General features: G+C 40.7%; 2 protein-coding genes across 8 annotated transcripts in view; both read right to left on the bottom strand.

Annotated features, from left to right (window-relative positions):
* RAB9A (RAB9A, member RAS oncogene family) overlaps window positions 1–26,488 on the bottom strand; it is a 28,163-nt gene extending 1,675 nt beyond the window's left edge. The window contains exons 1-2 of one of the 4 annotated variants that reach the window (XM_041472429.1): window positions 7,479–7,616; window positions 4,111–4,198 (exon numbers count right to left, since the gene is read on the bottom strand). The gene's annotated coding sequence lies outside the window, so the exon portion shown is untranslated. Of the gene's footprint in view, window positions 1–4,110; window positions 4,199–6,965; window positions 7,447–7,478; window positions 7,665–26,294 lie in introns of those variants that run through there. The other 3 variants (XM_041472431.1, XM_041472428.1, XM_041472430.1) reach the window with 3 other exon arrangements.
* Window positions 9,767–26,535, bottom strand: TCEANC (transcription elongation factor A N-terminal and central domain containing). 4 transcript variants are annotated; one of them, XM_041472423.1, is made up of 3 exons: window positions 26,008–26,288; window positions 24,014–24,113; window positions 9,767–14,971 (listed from the first exon to the last, which is right to left on the bottom strand). In XM_041472423.1, the coding sequence occupies exons 2-3, from the start codon at window positions 24,022–24,024 to the stop codon at window positions 13,879–13,881; spliced, it is 1,104 nt and encodes a 367-aa protein (XP_041328357.1). In that variant the 5' UTR covers window positions 24,025–24,113; window positions 26,008–26,288; the 3' UTR covers window positions 9,767–13,878. The 4 variants fall into 4 exon arrangements, with proteins under 4 accessions (XP_041328357.1, XP_041328361.1, XP_041328360.1 ...); XM_041472427.1 differs by lacking the exons at window positions 24,014–24,113; window positions 26,008–26,288 and adding an exon at window positions 26,486–26,535 and having other exon boundaries at window positions 9,767–14,969; XM_041472426.1 differs by lacking the exon at window positions 24,014–24,113 and having other exon boundaries at window positions 9,767–14,969.

Genomic DNA, 26,535 nt, shown 5'->3' with positions numbered 1-26,535 from the left:
AATTTATTGTTACTACCTCAATGATACTCAAAATGCACATACTGGGCCCAAGCCTACAATGACAGTTCAGTCAGGAGGTGTCAACTTCCCATAGTAAAACTGCCAAAAATTCTGGAAGTGCTAGTGAATAGTCTGGCTGCCAGCATGGGGACGGCAAATTAGTGACACCAAAAGCTTTTTAACTGTTAAGACTTAAAAAGAAATTAAAAAAAAAAAAATCCTTTAGCACTAAAGTAGTTTGCTCATTAGTGCTTTGTACCCAACCTTTGCCCTCACAACTAGCAGTGTCATCTAATACTGTAAAATGGTGTTTTAATTGCTTGGGGGTAAAGTTTCATTTTATCAAGCCCAAACTGAAGTTTCTGTATGAGAACTGTGTTCCTAAACCTACCTGATAGTTCGGGCTTCAGCCCTAACAGGCTTCTCTGAAAATAGCAGCTATTTAAAATGGAAATGGGTCATAAGTTGCCAAGTCCCTCTCTTTCTTTGAAGGAAGGAATGTGGTCTTGCTAGTTGTAATTAGCATTACTGGCACATACATCACCCACGGTGTGGCTGTAGAATTAGTACCTGATACAAGCTGGCGTGAGAGTCATATGACTCTGAGCTGCCTTACAATCAAGGCCTACAGTAGGAGCAAGAAATTTCAGGAATTTTTTTTTTTTTATCAGTTTCTTTCCATCTTTGAATATTTACTTGCTTCGCACAATCTACAGTAACACAAAAAGAGTTTGAAACCTCAACACAAAAAAAAAGTCAAAATACAAGGAACTGACTGCTTCCATTTAAAATTTTTTCACAGCAAGTAATTTAATTCATTTATACCGCATAACTAACAACAATGTTTATAAAGCCTTAATTCTGTACAGGTTTGTATGATAATAAAACTTCTTAGAAGCTACAAGAAGATAGTTCATTTACCCTTCAGAGAGCTACAGGATAATGGCTATGGCTCAGGTTATGATCACATACATTTCAGTGCATGTGAAAAGCCTCATTAGAGTCACTGGACTACTTGCATAAGAGTTGCAGGTTTATATACTTAACTCTCAAAATGGTCCAGTGTATTTATTTATGTCTCCAGTTTCTACATCAATAGATAGGAGCTGCTCCTTAATAAATAATGCTTTATGGGAACAGAGGGTACTGAATGTTCTCCTGTTCTTCCCTACCAGTGCAGGGAACAAGGTATAATTTATTCTTCCAGTCCTGCAGAAATCAGAAGTTCCGTGAAAGACTAATGTGCATAAATAACTGGCTTAAGTAGTTCTGACTGGTACTATGCACTCATTTCTTTAGCATCTGCATTTTTATCAATGGCAGTTATTATCATGAAATTGTCCACAAGGCCACATTTTAAACAAAATACAAGTAAGGAAAGTGTTAACAGTATCTACTACTTTGTGCATCTAGAACCTGCTAAGTTAATTTGCACAATTTCAACTATGTGGGCCATTCTAGTGAGGTCTAAGAGACTGATGACCATAAAATTAGTTTTACTGGGCAGACAATTACAGACCAACCACAAACTATTAAAAGTGGACCAAATTGGTCCTTTCACACAACAGCTACAGTAAGAGTCTTCCGTGATGTTGCAGGCAATGTTGCTTTTCAGGACATTTGGTTTCCACAGCTGCCATGCTAGGCTAGAGTTAAGTTTCTGTCAAGTTTTTATTTCAAAATAAAGGAATATACATTCAGTCATTTAAATAGATGCTGACAAGCTGTATCTGAAACACCAAAGAAGCACGTTTGAAAGTATTAATAAGTATTTTTGTTTGAAAGCAGCTAAAACTTTATACATTTACAGTTTTATTACTATATGAGGGACTCATCTGCAGCCACAACTGATAATGTCATTTAGAGTGTCTGCTGAATCAGAGTTGTATTTTTCAGAACAGTAGACTGCTGCATTTATTTTCTGATTGTACATCTTTAAATATGATTTTTAAAGGACTCAATTTTTGTAATTGTTTTTTCTAAAGTTATGAAACCTTAACACTCCAACAAATAATACAATGATAAAATGCTTAAGACACTACAAGAATTTATATTATTTCTCCTATTATACAATTTATCTGTACAATGTGTGTTTTGACAGTGTTTTTGGAAGGGATGGTTAACATACAATATGATGTTTCTGAAAATTTACTAAATCAATGTTTCAGTTTTAATCATCCTTCATGATCTGAAAACAAACCAAAAGCTTAATTCCTAATGTGCATCTGATTGTTTTACCCAGCATCAAGAATCACAAGACAGAATAGTTATTTCTTAGTGAGCTACACAATTAGTTAATGTAAAAGTAATCTCAACCTAGTAGACAAAGGGCCTGTAACAAGAATAATTTTCCTCATGTTCTTCAATCATTTCAATATTCAAAGAAAGCAAATAAAAAGCATCCCCACTTTGGTTCATTTTGATAACCATTTCTGAATTGCTTCCCCTAACTTAAAAGGATTACAGTGCTGAAATCACTGACTTCAATATTCCTGTTAAAAGCAGGGAACATTTTCTACTAAATGTAATTTATGACATGATCATATACCATAACACAAAAAAGTAAATTAACTGTTGCCTTTCAGGATGTCCCTTTTAAACAGTAAAATGAATTGCAAGTCAACTATTTCCACTATCAATCCAAATATTTGCTGTCACAATGAAAGACAAACAGCTAAGCAACCTCAGAAAAATCAGTTTGCATTACAAAATCCAGTCCTGCAAAGCTTAATGAAATACCACTGCCTTGTCCAGTCTATCCATCTAGATTGTGTTACTTCCATATGTCAGCTTAATATCTGTCTTTGAGTGCAAATACCTCTCTTGCATAGATATTGAGGCAGCACTCAAAGAAAAGCAAGATTCTTGGTCTAAAAAACGATAGCAGCAACACGTAAACTCAAGTCTAGGAATTTGTCCTTTTTTACTATAAAAATAACTTCACAGATTAAGGAGGACCCACTCACACCAGTGTACTGAAGGCTGAAGACAAATGCTGAACTCAAGTTTTATGGAAAAACAGTGCTAGTCAACACAGTAACTGCACTGCATCTATGTCAGCAAGCTGCAAACCCCATGTAAACTATTAATCAAACCAAGGCAATTTGATCTATTTACCGTTTCATTTTTCCCATGCTGATACCAGCCATTGCAGCACACCATTAAAAACCCAAACAAAAAAACCAAACCACTGATATCTCACCTCCACTCCCCATTTTTAATAGGGCACCAAAACCTGGACCTATTGTAATACCACCACTGAACTGTCTTAGCATTTTTGAAGAAACAGATGTAAGGGACACTTATAATTTCCAGACAATTGCTTCTCCACTTGTATTACTTTCTAACTTGGAAACAGGCAAGAAAATTTGTTTCAGTTAACACTGTCATTCAGTAGTTGCTTGATGAATCACCTGCTAGACAAAACCAAGACTAAACCTAAAGGTTTTCTTGAGGATATATAGTACACTGCTCTTTAAATGAAGCTGTTGAACGTGAAACAGACTCCAGTTTGTTTCCATCATGTAAGTAATCATGTTTACTTACAACCTAATGTGCCATCAGCCAAAAAGGGGCCATATTTGATTTTAAAAAAGACACTAAAGTTATGGACAAGCAGAATTAGTAATTCTACAAGCATAACATTGACCATGTTTCACAACTTCCTATTCTCAAATTTACACATATAAGCACATCCATTTCAGCTTATTCACAACTTTATTTACTAAGCCACCGTATTTTGTTAAGCCACTGGTATCAAATTAGAAGTTTTAAAAGAAGTTTAAAAAGAAGTTTCTTTAAAAGTTTTAAAAGAAGTTTTAAAAGTTTTAATACTTGCACCACTGCAAGTATTTTGACTAAAAAAACACTTTCCTTTCACTAGAAATGTAAACTCCCTCCCTCATTAGTAGTTGGGGTTTTTTCACAGAAACAAAGCATTTGACAATAACTGCCAGGCTAGCATAGAAAATGTAGTTTGTTAGTTACAGCAGCCCATCAAAGAATGACATTAATTGCTTCTCTGTGAAATGTCTGAAAAGAAGCCCCAAGAACTACAAGAGTTGCAGCAGAAAGGGCAGAATCCAAAACTACATAGTTTTCAACACTTACTGTTTGTGGAGGATTTACATTTCTCAGCCCCCAATCACTACAGTGGTTAAACTTGTTGCCTATAGCAGATCTGCAAGTTTCCAAAAATCTGAAAAGAAAGGACAGAAGCATGTTTTCTCACTTTTCTCCCCTTAGCCAATCCTTGTTCTTATATTTGGGAGGTAGTGGTTTATACCCTGGTCAATTAAGTGGCAGAAGAATACTTTTTTAGCGCATAAGAGGCCACAACCACGTTTGACCTTGAAAGACTTCTTTCTCAATTGAAAGGAAAACAACCAGATATGAAGCCAAGATGCTACAGGCTTTGTACTCTTGAATGTGTTACAAGCAGAGACATTGGTTAGCCTCCAAACTGACCCTCCCCTCCACGGGGCACTGATGTAAGAGCTGTGGATCAGGAACACCCCTTTACTGACAGTCACTTGTCAGCTGCCTCCAAGCCCTTCAGTCATACAGCTCGACCTACCAAAGTCCTAATCTCCTCACAAGTCTTCCTTCCTGTATCTGTGATTTCACCACTGCACTATGAAGATAATCTGTCAGCAAATTATTAAACATCTATCCAAAAGAAAACACAGACTATTTGAAATTGCCTCTAGTTGTAAGCAGCCTTGACCTAACACCAGAATATCAACTGAATTTACTTGTAATTTCTTATATAAACCCAACCCAAAATGAACTGTCACTCAGCTGTTGCCACTCATTTGGATAACAAAAGAGTTTTATTTGGGGGTTTCTTTGTAAGGCTGTTTTTGACTCCTCTGAAGCTCAGGATTCTAGTTCAAACAGTTGTCTGGCATGACTCAGGGCTATGAAAGAACCAGTGGGCAAGGAAAGAAATCCTGAAGTTCATATAACCCTTGGATCATTAAATCATTTCAGTACCCACTGCCAGAATCACTTCATTTATTACAACTCCTAGCTAGACACAAAGTCAATTAGCAACATTTGTCAGGAGAAATACCTACATTTATATCTCTGCCAGTTTAATCTTGCATAAGCCTAACCTTCACCTCCAACCTCATTCCCAAATTCAAGTAAAATGAGCAAACTTACTTATTCCAATTTAATCAGAGTTGACATTTCTCAGCAGTTCACAGTTAAACATCTTCCAGTTTAAATATTCTATTACTTTCAGCCAACTTCAAAACACCCTTCGGTGCTGCTGCTCCTGGTCCAACATTGCTAACAATGTCTGAGCTATTTGACATTCTCCTTGCAACCTACTTCTCTATTACTGCTCCCACTCTTTCAATAACCTATCCAGCAATTATTTCTGCCCAAATGTGCTCATCTTTCTCCCTTGCATTAGTTTCCCTTTTCCTTCAGGGAATCTTAGTAATAGCAGCCTCTATTGGTTCAAGGCTACCTTGTACATTCATATTCTTCCCAGTGTTACTCTTGTGACAAAAGCCCATCCCTAAGGCATTAAGTGGGTTACACTGTACCAGGCCAACACACTTGTCTGCTTTGCTCAGAAGGAAAACAAAAACAAAACACAAGGGAGAATGAACACTATTAAACAAAAAAAAAAAAAAAAAAAAAAAAAAAAAAAAAAAAAAAAAAAAAAAAAAAAAAAACACAACAAAACAAAAAAAAACAAAGCAACAAACCCTAAGGACTTCTTACAAGCCTTCTTGCTGTGAAGTTTTTATTCATTGTGAAACATTTATGTAAAATTCCAATCTTAAGGAGCTGGAAGATCTGTTTCCCATAATTTATTACCAAATTGACACAAAATAAAACAAAGCTTGAAATTTACATATCTTATTTGACCCTCTGCAATTCTTTTTTTACACATATTTTCAATTTAAGGAAACTGATGGTGTTTGAGCACTCAAAAGTAAAACAAGGACTGCTAGAGCATGTTTTTGGTTATTTTTTTTACTACACACTGTCTCTTTTTAACTTTATGGAAAAGGCTTTACTAAAATTAAGACAGCAAAGACAGCACCATGCTACCTGAAGACAGAGAAAAGTAACAGTTCATTATAAATTTGATGTTGGTATGAAACACAGATAGAGCTGTATCATCCTTTGATTAGGTTTCTCTGAAAATAAAGGTGCTAAGAAAAAAATGTTTTGGATTTATTTTGGGTATGTGTGCTTTCCCTCCAGTCTGCCATTACAGCTTGTTACCTTCAAAGCTATTAAAAGTAATGGAAAAACACTTTGAAAAAACAAAACAAAAAAACCCACCAGTCACACATAGCCACCCTTGCTCTAAAAAAAGCTAGCACTGACAACTTCAGTGTTGCACAACATGTTAAAAGTAAAGACAAATAAAACCCACATGCTTATTTAGTGTAGCTGTAAATTATGGACAAGAAGGAAAACAACACATGGGATGGGAGGCTGCATGACGGCTATCTGCAGACAAGCATTTCAGTTCCTGAACAAAACTTAGCCAAGAAGTTCCCTACTTAACTGTCCCACCCAAGTTAATAGAACTTAAATGCTCTCCACCTATCTAGTTACATGTAACCTGCTATAAAGGCACTAATGGAGGTTTTTAAAACTATATTTCTTGCACTATCCTGCTATCCACTAAATTGTTTTGAACAAGTTACACGTAACACGGATTTACTCGCACCGAGAGCAGCCCATTAACCACGCAGACGTAAGCGATTCCCGGTCCCGGCCCATCGCATCCCTGCCCGCACGCGGCCCGCAGAGGCACCTGCCGCCCCGGGAACTGCCCCGGCCCCGCAGAGCGGCCGAGCCGCCACCGCTTCAGAAAAGGAGAAATGAAACCCAAGGGCGCGCTGGGCAGGCGGGCCCTCTCCAGCACGGAATCCACTGGGCTGCAAAAGACCTCTGAGATCACCGAGACCAACCTACGGTCGAACACCTGCCTGTGAACAGCCCACGGCACCGAGTGCCACGTCCAGCCCTTCCTCAAACACCTCCAGGGACGGAGACTCCACGGCACCCTGGGCAGCCCGCTCCAAGCACGCAGCAGCGAGAAAAAGGAGATAAAAGGAGCTGCAATACTCCTTCTGCTCCCAGTCTGAAGCGTGTTGAGGATACAGGTACGAAGCGAGTTTCACCCTGACAGACCAGCGATGTCTCTCAGACGTGAGGAAGCGCTCCGGGGTCAGCGACCGGCCACACGCCAGCTGGAGCCGCTTCCCAAAGGAGCACCGCCTGCCCCGGAGTCACGGGATCCCGGATCACGCCACATTCCCCGCCACCCGCACCGGCTCTGGGGAGCACCCGGGGCCCCCTCCCACCGCGGGCCCGGCCGGGGCTCCCTCCCGCTCCCCGGAGGCTGCGCCAGGGAACACCGGGAGCGCGCCGGGGAACTCGGACAGCGGCGGGGGAGCGAGCGGGGAACGCGCCAACAAGGGAAAGGAAAATAACGCAACCTGACTCGGCTCCAGACCGCGGGAAGGGAAGTGCCGCCGCTCCCGGGCGCGCTGGTGGGGCCGATCCCTGCCCGCAGGAAGGGGCTGTGGCCGCTCCTGCCGCCGGTCCCGATCCCGGGCTGCGCCACCGCCACCGGGCGCTGCGGAAGGAACGAACATGGCGGACAGACCGAGGGCGGGGCCGGGCACCACGTGAGCCAGGTCCTGCCCACCGACCCCGCCCACCGGGCAGAGGCCACGCCCCGACGGGAACGGGGGGAGTCGCTCAGCCCGAGCCGCGGGAAGGTGCGGGAACAACGGGAAAAGGGGGACAAGGGGGACAACCGGCAACGGGAACAGCGGGAACAGCCGGCAACGGGAAAGACCGTGCCCACAGCCAAACCAGCGCCGGAAAGGCCCATCGAGGGCCATCTCTCTGCGATCACTATCGTGCGCCGCCTGACAGCGTTCCCCTGGGAAAAAAAACCTCCACTTTTACTTGCTCTAGAATGCCCTGCATTATTAAGCCCAAAATGCCTTTATAAAGCACCTGCCGGTCAGAGGTATTTATTAAAGGCAGTAACCTCACCGTGCTCCACTCTAAGGGCCCCGGGTACGCAAACTCACAATTTTAAGGCAGCTTCACTTCACAAGTAGAAACATTTAATGTGCCAATGAAGGAATTCATTGAAATACATAACATGCTATTTTTAAAAAGTAGCCAGGCACTTTTTTTCTTGTAGTAATTCAGAATAACACCAACTTGACCAACTGGCAGGGAAAAAAGCTAAAGGACACGATAAGAGTATTTTCTGTGCTCTTACAACCTCCTCACGAGGGCAAAGTATAATTAAAATGAAAAAAACCCAAAAAATCAAAGAGGTTCCCACACCATCAGGAGGAATAGGTGATGACAGGCATAAGTACACCCATTTGCTCAAGGAGTCATCACATGCTTCTGATCATAAGGCAGATGCAACCAGACTGGAATTGCCACTTGTAGAGTTGTCTTGTTTTGGATCAGAGAGCAACACGGCCCAAGGAATGGAAAAGATCTCAGTATCATCAAAAGGAGATGTCTCCTACTGACACGAACAGGATTATTAAAAGGCAAGCCATGCTAGAGGCAAATTTGATGATACCAGACCCACTTTTATCTAACAAAGCTGGGCTTCAAAAATTTTTAAGTGCTTTTTTCCTGGAATCTGCTTTCATCCAATTCTAGAATAAAAGACAAGCAATTGCTGGAGGGGTAGGAAAGTGGACTTTAAATTATGGTAATTCTAAGGTATATAAACTCTGATCAGTTATAAATCATTATTTTATGATTTATACAGAAGAAAAAGCTGCATTTAGAAATGGAGGAAATCATTACTCTATTTTGCACTTAATATCTTTTAGGGAGAAGCTACCATGTTTTTGTTTTGAAACAACACTGGATTTTGTTTTGAAACACATTGGATACATGTGAGGAAATTTAAAATTGCAGGATAGTTTGGCTTGGAAAGGACCTTTCAACATCATCTAGTCCAATCACCCTGCAATGAGCAGGGACATCTTCAACTAGATCAGATTGCTCAGAGCCCTGCCACCATCAGTTTGGGTAACCTGGTACAAGGTTTCATCATCCTTGCTGTAAAAAAATGAATTCCTAGCCTGAATATAGTCAGTCTGTCCAGTCTGGATCTATGCTCATTTCTCATCCTACTGGAACAGGCCCTGCTAAAAAGTCTGTCCCCATCTTTCATATGAGCCCCTTTTTAGGTCCTGGAAGGCTTCAATGAGGTCCTTACAGTCTTCTCTAGGCTGAACCACCCTAGCTGTCTCATCTTTTCCCCACAGAAGAGGTGCTCCAGCCCTCTGATCATCTTGGTGGCCTCCTCTGGACCTGCTCCAACAGGTCCATGTCCTTCCTGTGCTGGAGAACCCAGAGCCGGATGCGGGACTGCAGGTGCAGTCTCATGAGCGCAAAGTAGAGGAGCAGAACCACCTCCCTCAACCTGCTGCTCATGATGCCTTTGATTCTTTCTGGGTTGCAAGTTCACATTGCTAGCTCATGTCCAGCCTCTGATCCACCAGCACCCCCAAGTCCTTCTCCTCAGGGCTGTTGTCAATCCATTCAACTCCCAGCCTGTATTGACAGCAGGGGTTGCCCAAGTACAGCATCTTGTACTTGGCCTCATTGATCCTCATGAGGATCCACTTGAACCCAGATCTTCAGCTTGTCCAGATACCTCATTTTTTCAAGTTCTATTAAGAAACAAAATTCTTGAACTTCTCAGATAGGATGTATCTTTATTTCCTTTACATGGGAACATATAAGAAAATAGAAAAGAACCATGGTGTAACCATGGCTACTATGCTTATGATTTTATAGGCACAATGGAGCATGGTAGGGCTACTCTCATGGTTAATACACATGAATGAGTGCTTGAGGATCAGGAACTGAAGGCCTTTTCCTTGTGTCCACTCTGTTACATACTATATATGTAACAAACACAATAGTTGCTACAGAACAACACAAATTGTAGAACAAATAATGGGGCTGGTCACATGAAGCACACCTGCCAGTCCGGAGGTCAGACAGAAGAACACTCCCAGTTAGGACACAGTTTAAAACAAGCGCACCAAAATCACTCCTGTTTAAATTCTGCAGACAGGCAGGATCCCAGTGGAGGCTGCTGTGGGGCTGCTCCTGTCCGAGGCCGCTGTCTGACCATCCCATGTGGGGGAGCAGGGCTGGGGCAGTGCTTCAGAATCCCACTGCCAGCAAGAGCCCCGTTTTGGCTCAGGCACTGTACAAGCCTGGTGGCCCTGTTCCTGCACCCCACCTTGTGCACCAATCTCCGTCCGACAGCACGTCCCCAGGCTTGCCCGGTTCTCACTGGAGTTTTGGCAGATCATTGTCACTGGACCTGCCTTGCTCTTGTTTGGGTGCTGCAGGACAGTGACCCTTACAACTGAAGTCACTGTCCCTGCATGTCTTGTCACCCACCATCCTCCCCTGGCTCGCCTCCCCCTGTGCAGCAACCCACCCTTGCTGCCCCCTCACTCTGAAAGCTGACCTTGCACTTTCGGGATTTTGTTCACAGAGGTGTATTCATGTTGTTATGCCATGTCAGAGAAAACAGCACAAAAAACATCCAATGGCAAATAAAGGGCAACTTTTTGTGAGTAGGAGGAAGTTCTGTATCAGCAAAGCTCTCTTATAATAAGAGCTTGTGAATAATACTTTTTACCATCTGTAGCTGGCAAGGAGACTATGTCCCATCCTGGCAAGGGATGACATGGCCTCAGTAAAACATGACTTTGTCACCTCTTGGATGAATTACAACAGCACAAAATAAGGGGATATGAAGTCATTTATGGCTCTTTTAAAACCAGAAGCAGCAAGCCAGCTCTCAAGCAATCCAAGAATTTATCAAAGTGCTCTTGTTTCTTTCCTTATCTTCCAGGCAGTCAGTGAATTGGACCATTACACCCTGAAGATTCCCTGAAGGACTGTAATATTTGCTCCTTAACCACAGCCGGTTACCAGCTAACTTTTCTTCTTGGCACAAAAAAAAGAGCTGGTTTTTGTTTAAAGAGCTGCAGTTCTTTGCTTTAGTAGCAAATGTAGACAGCACAGCAGACAGAAAGGAATACACTTTAAATGAAAAATAAACAGCAAAAATTTCCTTTTGGTTTTGAAAAGAACAAAGAGTTATAAACAACAAATGGCAGCTGAGTACCTCCCCAAAAAGTGAACAGTAAGAGGGATATGACAGAGATGGAAAAGGCACTCAACAGAACAGATGGAAGTGGATCTGGCAGGGGATCTCCAGGAACCAGAAGGAGTTTTGTTACTCGTGTTAAGGGAGCGACATTGACTACAATTAATAGAGCATTTCAGATAGAGAATAGTGTCTTTGTTTTTTACATTGAAAATTGTGTGAAATTCATTGTTAATTCAGTTCTCATCTTCTTGAAATATGTATCACAAGTTCTGCAGCTACAGGCTGCTTGATCTTTGAGAGCAATTTATGTTTAAGACCTTTTTGCTGCTTTTAAATCACAGGATTCAAGGAGTTGAATTTACAGCATTTCTGGAAAACCCCATGGAGACAAATACAGACTTTAGCCTTGTTAAGCATGTATTTGTCCTCTGTTTGTGGGGATCACATCTACCAACACACTCCTTGTAGGAGTAGCAGCACAGACATGCTAAACATCATACCCAAATTAATGGTCTCTACTTAAAAAAGTTCAGAGATCTTCTTCTCACCCGGAATGAACTGAAAAAAAAATACATCAGCAATATAAAAGAATCTCATTTTTCAAAGCTTTTCCTTTGTTTCTGGATTCTACTTCCTGTACTCCAGTGATCTACACCCTCCTGCTCTTGTACACACTATGTAGTTGCATGTTTGCTTTTTAAAGACATCTTGAGACAAAGCGTATAATATAGCATATAATCTTAGCCAGACGAATATTTTAAACCTGCACAGTTATACATTTAGTGACAGGCAGTTCAAAAGAAAATGATGTTACACATTATGTCACAAATGTAGTCAGTGTTACAGATACAAATTTTACCCTTGAAATATATTCTGTCAGAAACACCCTCCATGCCTTGTAATATTTCCCTTTTCCAAGATAAAACTTGGATGAGCTGTACATTACTGGAATGGCTTCAAAACCAACTGCAGGCAGAAATTATTTATAAGTTGTTCAGAGCTAAAATAAAGTCTTCTGCTACATGGTGTTCTGACACAGCACAATGCTGGCATAAAGCTCTCCTCAACAGGACCATGACCTTCAAAATGAATGCACACAATCCTGTTCATGCTGTGATCCACTAACACAGGAGTGTTTGCTTTCCTGTAGTTTCACTGAAAGCTAACAATAATACTTTACACAAAAGTACTGTCACTTAAGCAGGACTACTCATAAGCATCAATTCCAGCACACAAGTAAGGGTTGGGAAGGAAGGCCTTGGTTACACAGCTGAACACTGAGGGTCTGGCCTAAAGCTTTAACGTGTATTTTACATCAGTGCAATTCCCCAAAACCACAGGTTTTTACATGCTAAAAATCTAACTAATGCTGCTGAAAGGTAACTGTTAACCCTTCACAGAATAGACTTTTCTTTTTTTTTTCAGTAGAATACTTTAAATGTCTCTTTGTAATATCAGGTTACACATAAATTTCCCCATATACAGATAAGGGTTCATCTTTCAGTCCTGGTTGGCATTTAGTTCATCAATACCTATTTTCTCATCTCATGCCCCCATCTCCTTTCTCTGAGAGGTCATGCAGCTATGTCACAGCCTCAGCTACATCACAGCCAGATGGGTGCAGAACTGTCCTCAATTCCTCCAGCAAATACTCAGCAGGTTCCTCTGCTCTGCTGATATATTTTAACCTTGAAGTGCTAAATGCCTGTTGTGCATTTGTAAAAGATACAGGTAACTTACTTTAGTGAGAAGATTTTTTTTTTTTTAATAAATACTTCTAGTGAATGATGAGTGAGAATCCTGTTGACTCTGGAACAAAAGTATGCATAAAAACTTCTGCTATTGGATTTCCTTCTATTCACTGTTTGTGGGTAATGTGCACTATATAGAAACATTAATTTTCTCAGTTCAGGACAGATGTCCCAGTTCCAGAGAGGATATCCACTCAAGAAAGTTATTAACTCATTTATTACATCATTTTCTGAAATAATCCATTGTCTGATCTTGCGTTAATTTCTTTGCAGTAGCAGGACACACCATCTTACACTGTAAATTCAAGCTGCATACTGATAGACTGTCACAAGTCCTGTTTTCCTTCTCATAACTAATTCTAAAGCAGAATCTCATTCTTGCTTTCATCTGCTAGCTGCTTTTTACCCCCTTTAACAGTCTACTTTTAATTTCTTTTTTCCCTGTTAGAAATCACCTCTCAAACCAACGTAATAATCTAACGCTTGCAAAAAGTGATTTAATTAAGGAGTGAATCCATGCTGAACATTCTGCAATGCACATAAGTATGTGAACTGCAGTTTTGGAAACTGTTTACTGTAAATGAAACTTACATTCCATGAAAGAACTCCTCCTGAAGTTAAAAAAAATTTCCAAGTATCCAGACCCTTCAGGAAAAAACTCAGCACTTGGAATAATTTTAACGGATTTACTAGCCAATATTCCACTCAGATACAGTGTAACCATTTTTTCCCTTTATCCTTTTATTTCTTTACATATTTACATTACTTAAAAACATTCGTTAATTAATTCGTTCAAGCCATCTTTACAAACACATTAGCAGTTTTTTCAAACTGATTTTGCAGTTTTTAGTGGCAGCACCCACATAGTATCAGCACAGGATTTTAAATTACAGAGTTTCAAAAGAGGTAAGTTGTCATACACATTTCCAAGCCCCTTTTTATAGAGGGACAGCATTACAAACAAATCCATCTGCTGTGATACCACTGTTCTCCACATTCATTACAAATAACGTACGTCAACATTTGTTCATCTGGATTTGTGTTTCGCACCCAAGCTGGAAGAAAGAGAGTTCCTCTGGCAATCATAGTGACAGTGCAATCAAATTTTTCACAGCGTCTGCACTTTATTTTGTTTGTCTGTGTGCCATTAATCACCTGCGGAAGCTGATGTTCCTGAACAGATGATTTTGTGTACAGAGCCCTGAGCTGTTTCAGTTCATCACTGGCCATTTCCATCACTGTCATCTCAGCAAAAGCCTTTGGGCTCAAAGTTCCTGAAAAAAGGTTATGCTTTAAGTGGCAACTTTTAGGGTTCTTAAGGTTAGAGATTTTACTTCTGATGCAATTTTTATACTTTTTGTCATTTTTAGCGTGAAGGGCAAAAATATGTTCTTCAATTTCTTTAGCTAACTCTAGCCATTTAACAGTTTCTTCTTCATCTTTGGCAGAACCAATCAAAGCTTTGTAAAGAAGATCCACACATTTACACCTCAGAGCTCTCATCAGATCCTGCTGCAGACTTGCTTCGCTGATGACAGATTTAGAATCTTCATGAACAGTGTGTTGTTCCTCAAAAGAAGAATGCTGATTAATACTGCCTTCTGCATTGTTATGTACCACATTTTTAACAGTTTGTGATGGGACCAAAGTGTTGGAACTAGTGCCATCTAATGCCTCCTGCTGACATGGTCCTTCAGACAGTGACTCCTCTCTAGGAACTACACTGAGATGCTCAATTTCTTTTTTCACACACACTGAAACTGACTTTTTAACTTGCACTGACTGAGCACAGTTATTCTTGTAAAGAGTTTTCCACCTTGACAATAACTGCTTTGCTTTCTTTTTCAACTCTCCTGAAGGGCAGCTCTTGAGTACTCTATATACAGCCTTGGTAACTTCTGTCCCCTGAAGATATTCTACAGTCATATCAACATCTGAAAGTTCTTTAAGATGATCCTCAATATCTTGCAAATTGTTCTCAGACAGCAGTGTTTCAATACAATGGGTTCTGTGTACAATATCTTTCAGATCAGACATTTTTAAACCTGGAAACAAAAGAAAAGATCATCACCTTTCCTGTAGTTATGATATTAATTCATCTTCTGTATATTCACACAAGGTCTTCTTTCCATTTTATGCTATTTTACACTATTTTATTTATATATATCACTGGGTTTCCCACCATTTTCTTAAAAACACCATTCTGGTTCCTACATGACCCTCAACTTTTCATTTGCTATACAAGAGATCATCTCTTTCAGAAGTTTCTCCTTACGGCTATCAGAGAAGCAAGCCAGTGTCACGACTTTTACCTGAGGTCCCACTGCTGCCCTTCCCCTTGCTATCTCTGTCATCGTATTACAGATGGATTATCAAGATGGGGCAGCTCGAAAACAATGACACCTGCAGTATTTCAAAACACTGACATCTACAAATTTTGAAAATTCTTAAAGGTTAAAGACAGATCTCTCTGTATTTTCTCACAGCTGTAGCATTATTAAAGCATGCTCCCTTATATTCTCATACATAAAGGAAAATCAAAGGGGGTCTTCAGAATGCAGAATTTAATGGTTTCAATCTCATAGTATTTCCTTTTGATTCATTTTCATTAAGCCCTTTGATAAAAAAATGTTCAGTGCATTGTTATTGCAAATTCACATGCAAAAAAAATTTATATTCCTAACACTATTTTTCTTCTTGCTGAAAAGGAGAATTAAATGTAGAGTGCAGAAACGAATAGTGTGTTGTAAGTGTTGTGTTCTTTTCTGCAGTTAGTCTTCTAAGTTTATGCATGAAATCAGTGTTTTGTCTGAAACTGCATCCATCCTGATTCTACTCCAGAAAAACTCCTCTGCCTGACAGAGACAAGGTTGGCTACACACATCCCTATGGGAAGAAGTCATAAGCCGGTTACTTGCAGCGTCGTTTCCATGATAAAAACTCCTGAGAACAGGGCTAGAGAAGGGACAATAGATACAGCTGAGTAATTTGCACAGTTGTTTTTATGACCACCACCAGCTAACTTGTCTTTTACATGACAGAAACAAGTTCAAATTTTAGGTAAGACCTCAGAGCTCCACAAAAGAAAAGGACAGAGAGGATAAGACTTCACTTTTTTCTATAGGAACAACCCATCTTCCACAGTAAATGTTCTCAGCATTCCCTTAAGTTGTATTTAAATACCCATCTTACATTTTTAAGTCCTACAAGACCTCAAGAATGGCCATTTCAGAAACCAATTTATTACTCAAGAAGTTTCAAACTCAGAGAAACAGGATGCAGTTTTCACATACTTAAGTTGAGCCCTCTGCATCATCATACTAAAAAGAATGTCAGTGCATTCACTCCTCTGCTCTACAGGAACGCAGAGGCTGTGAACAGAAAGAAGAGCTTTGTCATGTAGGAGAGCCATCACAAAGCAAGAACAGTTCCCTGTCTCCAGGATACCAAGAAGCTGACATCAGAAAATTATTATCTGCCAATTTACTGTTTTCCATGCAATCCAGGGCAGAGTTGGTGACAGCTGTGTGTTAAGCCAGTATGACTGTCCTATGCCTTAGAATCAGTTCTGCTTCTTCCAGCATACTCCACATTTTCTTCAGATCTTGTGTCTATCTATGTATATGTCGTATTATGCTCACACACCATAAAACAGACTGATCTAAATGCAAGATGAAATAATGAACTCTCAATATTTAGCATACAGGACTATGGACACACAAAGAAATTATCACACACAAATGTCTGCTGATAATTTGTCAGTGCATATATTTCTATCTTGTGGCAAAGGTGAGGTATTTGGATCTTCCACTGAGGGCTATGTGTCATAGAAAGCTTCCTCTCTAATACTGGTTGAGGATCTCTGTGTAAGAAATCCGTAGGCAAGATCTGTACACAGACTCTGTGGGTATCACCTGCTTCACGGTAGTGGTCTTTGCTCATCATTACCAACCTGACCCTACACAGCCCCCCAGCATGGCAAGGCTCTACCTTAGGACTCCTACACTAAGGCAATAAATTAGTTATAACAAATTTTAAATTTTCTTAGTCCCGCAATGACTTTTTCAAGCTCATGCAACATTAAATTCAAGTTTGCATATGTTTTGGCAGCAGTTAAATAAACAAACTGAAATCACAATATGGACATAAAATTATAAACAATTATTTAAAAATAATTTTGGAAATTAAACCATCTAATAGACTACTAATATTTAAGTCAAAACAATCACTTCTAAGGAAATGCTTTTCTCAAAATGTACAAATTACAGCAAAGAGGCAGGATGGAGTGACTCCCTTCAAACTAATAAGCAAAGTTAGGCAAAAGTAACAGAAAAAGTACTTAAATATTTTAATGGAGACCAATTTCACTGGTAATTGGGAGAAGCATAAGAAACAGACAGCAGAAAAAACCTCCACTGAATAAAGGTACTAATCTGTGACATCAGAGAGGGTTTCGCAGAGAAAATGGTCTTGAAATGGTCCTGGCTTTGTTGTGTGTACCTAGTTTGCAATAAATTTGAAAATCTTTCAAGGTGAAAAGCAACACAGACTTCTGAAATATTACACTAAGTACTGAAGTATTACACTAACTACTCAAGCATAAATTTCATCTTTGTTTCCAAATTAACAGGAAGTGTGATGAAAACAATAAAAAGTTGTTTGTATGTTTGTTGCCCTATAAATCAAGTAAGGACCAGATTTATCACCAAGGTTGACACAGACCCCATAGTATTACACAAACAGAAATTAAATAGAGATTCCTAAACTTATCAGGAACATACAAAGTAATACAACAGTTCATTTTACTACCATGGTTTCTTTCAAAGGACAAAGCAAAGCTCATTAATACTGGGGAATGTGCATTGCATTTCATATGAAGTCTGAATGCCAAGCACCTTTTCTGCTTTCCTAATCAAGGCACAACATGATTATGTCAACTGTAGAAAACATGTTTTTCATACTCTTATAGGGAGAAACTTGAAATTACTGATGTCATGGTAATACTGCAGTGCATTTTCTAGCCAAAGCTCACTGGGAACCCAAGTAGAGCAAGCCTAAGTTCTTCCCTGCTCAGACTCCTGTTCTTTGAACTCTGATGTTTCTGTTATAAATCAGATAGAACAGTAAGTTGGGAGAAGCCCCAAAACCTTCTGAAGAGAATGCAAGTGTCACAGAAATCAAGCTGCAATTCCAAATGGAAAATTATTCTACCACTTGAGGGAGCTGTGGCATAGCAAACCCATGAAATCTTTTGAAATGTGCATGAGAAACTCCAGCCTGTGAAAAGATAAAATAATTACGCTACGAACTTTAGGAGACTTCACATTTTTAAGGTACATATTTACCTAATTTTGGAAAACAAACCGTACAGAGTCCATAGATGCTGGGATAGATAGGAGGGAAAGAGTATATCCCTTATCCAGTTATTGTCTGCACAGTGCACTTTGATTTTTTTTTTTTAATTGGGAATTTGACCGCTTTTCTACCTGATGTAATGCAATTTGACAAATGCTGCTGAGCAAATATTTATAAAATTAACTGAATCGACTCAGTCAGCACTGTTCAGCTGTGTTCCTAATTCTAAGAGACAAGAAATCTGAGAAAGACTAGTTTTTTTCTTAAGTTATTAAACGAATCATGCATCTTTGTTAAGCTGGAGCTGTAAGAAAAAGAATGAACAAATGACAGTGTCACAATTTTGTGCAATAGAAAACAAACATCCTCAACCCTCCCACAACTGCACAGGGCACTTCAGTTTAGCATGACAGAATCACACAATGGTTCAGGCTGCAAGGGACCTTAAAGAACACCTAGTTCCACCCCCCCTGCAATGCACAGGGATGCCATTTAGTAGACTTGGTTGCTCAGAGACACATCCAACCTGGTCATGAATACTCCCAAGGATGTGGCAGCCACAACTTCTCTGGGCAATCTGTTCTAGTGCCTCCCCACTCTCTGCATAAAGAATTTCTTCCTAATATCTAATATAAATCTGCCCTCTTTCCATCTAAATCCATTGACATTTGGTCTGGCACTATCTACCCACATAAAAAGTCCCTCTCCCTCTTTATAAACACCTTAAGGTACTGGAAGGCCACCGTAAGGCCTCCCCAAAGCATCCTCTTCTCCAGGCTGACCAAGTCCAGCTCTCTCTGCCTGTCTTCATGGGAGAGGTGCTTCAACTCTCTGACCATCTTTGTGGTCCTCCTTTGGACCTGCTCTAACAGGTCCACGTTTTTCTGGTGCTGGACCCCACAGCTGGATGCGGCACTCCTGGTGGGGTCTCATGAGAGCAAAGCAGAGTGGGAGAATCCCCTCCCTTGACCTGCTGGCTGGGCTGCTTTGGATGCAGCCCAGGGTGCCGTGGCCCTTCTTGGCTGCAAGCGCACACTGCTGGCTCATGTCCAGCTTTCCACCCACAGGAACCCCCAAGTCCTTCTCTGCAGGGCTGCTCTCAGTGACTTCTGCTCCCAGTCTGTGCTCATGTCTGGGATCGCCCTGACTCAGGAGCAGCACCTTGGACCTGGACTTGTTGAACCTCATGAGGTGCTCATGGGCCCAACTCCTCAAGTTTGCCCAGGGCCTCCTGGACGGCATCCTGACCTGCTGTGGTGTTATCTGCAAACTCACTGAGGGTGCACTGATCCCACTGTCCATGTCACTGAGGAAGATATTAAGGGGTGCCAGTGCCATGAGCATCCTGAGGGACACCACTCACCTCTACCTGGACATAGAGCCACGGACCACAACTCTCTGGTTGCATCCATCCAGCAAACTCCTTATCCACTGAATATGAATGAGTCCATCAATCAAGCCCATTTCTCTCCAGTCTGGAGATAAGGATGCCATAAGGGACTATAATAAAGGCCTTATAGAAGTCTAGATGGATGACAGTTGGTCAGTCTTCCCTTGTCAACCCTGCTGTCACTCCATCATAGAACACCACCGGATTGGTCAGGCATGACTCACCATTAGTAAAGCCATGCTGGCCACCTTGAATTACCCTCCTGTCTTTTATGTGCCTTAGCACATTTTCTAGGAGGCTCTTCCTAGGCACAGAGGTGAGCCTCAGCAGTCTGGAGTTCTCTAGATCTTTCTTTCTCTCCTTTTTAAAAATGGAAGTGATGTTTCCCTTTTTCCAGTCAGCAGGGACTTTACCTAGCTGCTATGACTTTCCAAATATACATGAGAACATCAGTTTGAATTCCAAGCATACACTGAAGGTTACAAGGCTCATATTTACAATGAGACTGGGTAATGCTGTGCTGATGAGGCACTTTCTTGCCAAATCATTACAAGCTCTCACTCTGGCTGCATGGTATAATGAGTCACTTGTGTGTACAAGAATAAATGATGACAATCAATAAAAACCTTGTAAGCCAGTTTGCTTCTAAAAAAACCCCAAACATCAGACTACCTCAGGTTTAAAATATGGTCATCCTGTAATAACGCCAAGTTAAATCAGAACATTTTTAAACAGTAAAATGACTAAGTAAGAGAAAACCAACAAACAAACAACAACAACAAAACAACCCAGCTAAGACATTTGCTGTTAAGTGCATGTGCTGTTAAGACATCATGCTCAGTATATAAAGGGGGGGGAAGAAGAAGGAAGGGGGGGACATTCAGAGTGATGGAGTTTGTCTTCCTAAGTCACTGTGACACATGGTAGGCTCTCCTGGAGATGTCTGAACACCTGCCTGCCCATGGGAAGTAGTGAATGAATTCCTGGTTTTGCTTTGCTTATGGGTGCAGCTTTTACTTTTCCTATTAAACTGCGTTTATCTCAACCCATGAGTTTTCTGGTTTTTATCTTTCTGATTCTCTCCTCAAACCTGCTGCTGGGGCAGTGAGTGAGAGGCTCTGTGGGGCTTGGCTGCTGGCTGGGGTGAAACAATGACACGGGAATAAATGGTCTGCAAATGTTGTGTTTAAAAATGTCAATGCTATAGCAGAGATGGTGCATAGCATAGTCCTGGAAACACCAGCTTACTTTGGGCACCTAAATCCCATATAAACAATGAAAATTACCAAATGCTACTTTAAATTCAGGAGCCTAAGCAGAAATCAGAGAATTCTCCCAGCCAGCCTCCAACCCCAAAAACATTTCTTCGTCCTGTCTACAGTGGAAGAGCAGATATCAACAATGTCACCAAGAAACCATTTACTGGAGCTTTTATTTCATCTGAGCAAAAATCAGCTCTTCCTGCCTCTCCACAGGACTGCCTCCCACACCTAAAAAAAATTTAGAACTAGACAGAAGCTCATCTTCAAAGAATAGCCACATGAATAAAGCTAAGTGAATACAATGAGAACTGAGGCAATACAACACTATAATTTCCAGCTGTCCACGACCACTGACATCTCACTGACCAAGAGTCACCTCTCACAGATCCAGAAGCACTGGAGTACACAGTACTAATATGGAGAAGTAGCTTTGTTCTGCATCTTTTGCACCAGTGACTGCTTGAACGACAGCACTCTCAACTAATCTAGAGCTATAGTGTCTCGACCTTGTGTTTCTCCTAGTGAAATCATTCTCCCACATCTTTCCTCACAAATTAGCAAGAGAAGAGGAGAAATGGCAGAGATGGCATCTTCATTCATGTGAAGATGCACAGAGTATCCTCTTTTACAAGGCCAATTTTTAATCCTTATTTGGAGTTGCTTCTTCTAGACCCCTCCATTTTTAATTAAAATTGAATTCTAATATTCTTAAAAAAATAAATAAAGATAAACAATCAATAGAGCACATAATGAAATTCTCAAGCCTCACGGATCAATCCCAATGCTGAGCTGTCAGCACATGTTTTTAATAAGATCAAACATGCATGGATTTAATGAGATAGGAAAAGCTGGGAAAAGCTGTTGTCCCAACCAGATTGCTTAGCTACTGGCTTCGCTTGACACCAGTATGTAAGCCAGAGATCATGAAAAGGTTCAATATATTACAGCTACACCAGATAAATTAAACCCTGACTTGTTCCATGGCAAAAACAAAATAAGAAAACACTTTACAAATTGAACAGCTACTGCTGTTTCGAGTTCTAGGATGCTCTGCTGATGTTAGAGAATGTCTGTCCCAGAAGACATTACCTTGCTAATGGCTCCTTTCAATAACTTCATTTATAGTTAAACTGATTCACACTGGAAGATATTTTAGCTTTTCCTATATCCTGTCTTCCTTAACCATGTGAATTTTTCTACTGAATGAAGCAGTTAACTACTTGAAACACTGAAAATGCTACAAGTAATGCATTATTCCACTGATATGAAATATTTATTTTTACTGATGTTGTTGACTTTGTTAGTAAAATAATTTTATGGAGTTTAAAAAAAAATTACAAAATTTACTTTTAACAAGGTACAGGTTACAAGTGTCAAGTGGAGATATTAGTTAATCTCTTCCACAACTGGACAGATATACAGACTCACAATACATTCCAATACATTATGATTCAGGGGGCAATAATAAAATGTGTATATAGTTCTGAGAGATTTATTATCAACAGTTTTATTGGCAATTGTGTATAAATAAAGTCTACTTGCTTTAAAATTTGTACCATTTCACATAAAGAAACACTTGTGGAGTTTCTCTATGGTACAACCAGATTATCTTTCAATATTAACTAACTTTGCTCTAAAATCCATTTCCTAGTTTGGGAACAAGGTCACAGAAATATTCCATGGAGCTCTCTGGTTTTTCAAATTTTCATGACAAAGCCTTGTCAAAGCTGGCAGAGGAATCCCTTTTCTCTCAGCCACTTTCCACTACTTGTCAGTATGAGGTACTAGCTGGGGCTTCAAGCAGGTCAAAAGTCAGGCTTTTGACATGCAAGGCACGGCACATTTTCTAAACATGAACTCCCATTTTGGCTTCAAGTGACAGTACATAGGAAAAGAAGTGTGTTGAATGGAACTTCAGCAGAAGACTCAGACATGACAATGCTGCTACAGTAAAGTTTATCATGAGATTCAGGCTTTTGGTGCAGCTGCACACAGTTTTCCACAAACCATACAGTGACTTTAGTGATTATATATTAACAGAATCTCCTGAGAGCTAAAGAGTACATCTTATCATCTGCATAAAAATCCAAGCTTGTTAGAAATATATCTGGCATTTTCCCAAAATGTCTCTATGAAGAGCAAAACTTAAGCTGAGCCAAGCAGAAAATGCTAATATCAATTGTTTAACATCACCTGCCTCAGTACTGAACCAAAACTTCACTCTGTGAAAAAGAGTTTTTTGCACTTTGTGAAATTACTGCTTCATTTCCTAACATTCCTGTTTTTTCAACAGTAACAGATTTTAGAACAAAAAAGAATTGCTGTTAGATCTGACAGACTACATGAGCAATGTTTCAGTATTTTCTCCAGCAAGAGGGTATTATAAACATTGTCCCTCACTCAAGAAACATACCTGGAAATAGAAATATGATCTAAGTGGATTTGTATAATCATTTATTAAATAACTACTTTTATGCAATATAGTTTAGTCTCCTAACTGCTCATCTGGATGGATGCAAATATTCATATTCATATTTCCAAGCACTTCAGACAGCAAACCAGCCAAAATATTTCAGGAAGGCTGTGATATCTGCAAGTAGAAGCCAGTTTCTTCAACATACTTTAACTGTATTGCCTTATACAGGTAACAGTTTCAGTTCATTTTATGTTTTGGTGCTCTTTCAACACCACTGGGATTGTATCACTCAGCTGCTCTGCTCCCTCTACTCACTATCTGTGCACAAGAAGCATCTGCAACATTGTCCCCCAAAGACTGGGATATCATAATTCAAAATTCCTAGTACATTGAGATTGGCTTATACACTATGATGCTCTTAGAAGTAAAAAAATGGGAACTGTTCTGCACTTCTTCTGAAGTTGTAAACCTCTAGTCTTGCCATCTTTCCACTGTAGACAAAACGAGTGGGAGTTTATACCTTTTTTAAAAAGGAAAGGTTACAGTATTATGCACAACATGTCTCCAGCAGCCAGCACTTGAAAAAAAATTCAGACTTTTACATATTCTATTATAACTACAAAACACTGAAAATTCTTTCCCTGTTTCCCTATAAAGAAGTTAGCTTTCATGTTCATTCTTGGCTTTACAGCTTTCCTCCACTATTTTGTAATTTTGTCTTAAATTTCTTGTTCATTTATCCAAGGAGAATTAGCACTTTTTAAACCTACAGAAAAGAAGAACATGTTGTGAGCTGCAGGTTTAACACTGGCTTTTAAGTGAGAGATCTCAAACTTCCTTCCATCTATTTTTTAGTCTCCATAAATATTGTTTATATCCTCTTGCAGATGTACCTATTAGAAACCTGGACAACCTCAATCTAAACAAAGCTTTCCCAAGGTGGATCACACTTCCTTGTTTCACTGAGCTCTGCATTGGCACAGAAGTCCAACAAAACAGACTATCTTGAAGACAGAAGCCTAAATCAGTAAGCAAAAATTTACTTAAGACATATCCATCCAAAGTACATTTGTTAACTTAATACTTCAGAACAAAAATATTAATAATTTTGGAGAGAAATACGCAATGCTTTCTCTTGAACACATTCCCTTGACAAAATAGCTTTAAAGATTATTCTTAATCATATACAGCTAGCAAGGAATTAAATTCTAGCACACTACAAGCAAAGGTAAATGTTTAGTTTGCAATGACTTCTTATGGAAAATTGTGCTGACAAATTCATATAAAAATGGAACATGTAAGTAATAAAAAGATGTTTTATGAACTTCTGCAAGCTTTTCATAATTTGTCAGATGAACACTGTGTTTTCATTGCTTTAACATTCATTTTTTTTAGTTAAGTCTTGGCACTACACTATTTCTATTTGTCATTCCATTGCCAGGGCCACACTTAGATTAGGTATCACTCTGTTGTTGTTTTACAGGTTTTCCACCCAAAAATTATAAAACGTTTTTCCTTTAAAAATAAATCCTTTGTATGCAGGAGAGTACATATGCTCCTGAAAAGGCCATCCATCCTAAATGGATAAAGAGTATGATTTAAACAAATGGTATTTCTAAAATATTATTAGTGTCTGCTGACATTCTTTATGCTAAAATATAAACACTTAAAAGTAAAAATACATAATTTCCTAATACTTTAGAGTCTTGATCAAAGACCCATGATGTACTGGTTCAAGCAAAGGGTGAAATACATTTGAAATTAAATGGATTTTTATATATTTAACTATTAAAATAATACTACATTTAAAAGCATGAACTCTAACTCCTTTCTATATTTATGCCAGCATATGTTTTATTTCAAGACATCAATGCTGCATGAAGACCAATATAAAAAATACATAAAGAATTCCCATAATAGCACCATTACAGATATCCATCCTGCAGCTTCCAAGGTCAGCCTCTTCTGTGAGAGGAATTACAGCCACTTTCCATATAAATCAGAAGGGAAGTTATGGCAGCTGGGAGCAGCAGCCCAGCCATGTGCACTTGGAAGCAGCTCACATTCACTTGGCGTCAAAGCCAGCCACAGGTGACAGCTTGTCTGGCCGAGGTTTGGGGTCAGGCTCATGCCACCAGCAGCTGAGCATCCCCACTGGAACCTCCATCCCGGTCAGCAGGCCACGAAACCTGGGGGAGCTCAGCCCGCAGATCTGCCGTGTTCGCTTCCCAGGAAACGGGTGGGCCCGCACACGCTCTAACTGTGATCCAGAATGCCAGGGGCACGCTAACTCTGTGGGGTTTTCTCCAAATGCTTCATTAAAACTTCACGGAATCTTAGAATTAATTAGGTTGGAAAAGATCTCAGATCATCGAGTCCAGCCTATGACTGAACATCACCTGTCAACCAGACCATGGCACACGTCCACAAACACCTGCAGGAACGGCGACTGCACCACCTCCCTGGGCAGTCCAATCCAGCATCTGATCACCCTGGTGCAGAAATTCTTTCTAATGTCCAATCTAAACCTCCCCTGACTCCTCACACCCGTTCCACATCCCCGGACCCGTCTAGCTTAATTCTGACCCACGGCTGTCCTGCTCAGGGGCGAAATGCCGCCCCGCACAGCTGGGCAGGAGGAAAAGCAAGCACAGCCCTACCTACCAAACCCCCTCTTCTCAGGGCGCTGTTCCCGTTGTTCCCCGTTCCCCTCCGTCCCGAGGGCAGCCGGGACTTGCGCCGCGCTGAGGGCAAACCATGGCTGCGGAGCAGCTGGGCGGTTCGTGCCTCCTGCGACTTTCCCCCGACCTCACCGCCAGCGCCAAGGCAAGGGCGGCAGCTCCCCAGACACTACTGAGGCGGGGAAGCGGCACTCCTGCTGCCCCCGCGAACACCCAGCGCTGCTGCCGCACGCCCCTTGCCCCGGCAGCCGGGCCGGCGCCCTCACCTCCGCCGCGGGGCCCGACATGGCGCCGCCCGCCCGCTTCCTGCTCCGCCGCCATCGCCACGCGGCTGCGGCCCAGGCGGCTGCGCGCTGCTCCCGGCGCTGCCGGGGCGCTGGCGGACAGCGGGCTTGGGCAGCTCCGCTGTGGGTGCAGCACCGTGAAACCAGGAAAGAGAAACCACGTCCCGTTGTACCCGGAATGCTGCGGCCAGCAGGACCAAGGAAGCGATTCTTCCCCTGTACT

Source organism: Pyrgilauda ruficollis, unplaced genomic scaffold (genome assembly GCF_017590135.1).
Source record: "Pyrgilauda ruficollis isolate IOZ18807 unplaced genomic scaffold, ASM1759013v1 scaffold29, whole genome shotgun sequence".
Taxonomy (NCBI): Eukaryota; Metazoa; Chordata; class Aves; order Passeriformes; family Passeridae; genus Pyrgilauda; species Pyrgilauda ruficollis.
Note: the sequence above shows the minus strand (reverse complement) of the source record. Positions and strands in the feature narration are given on the sequence as shown.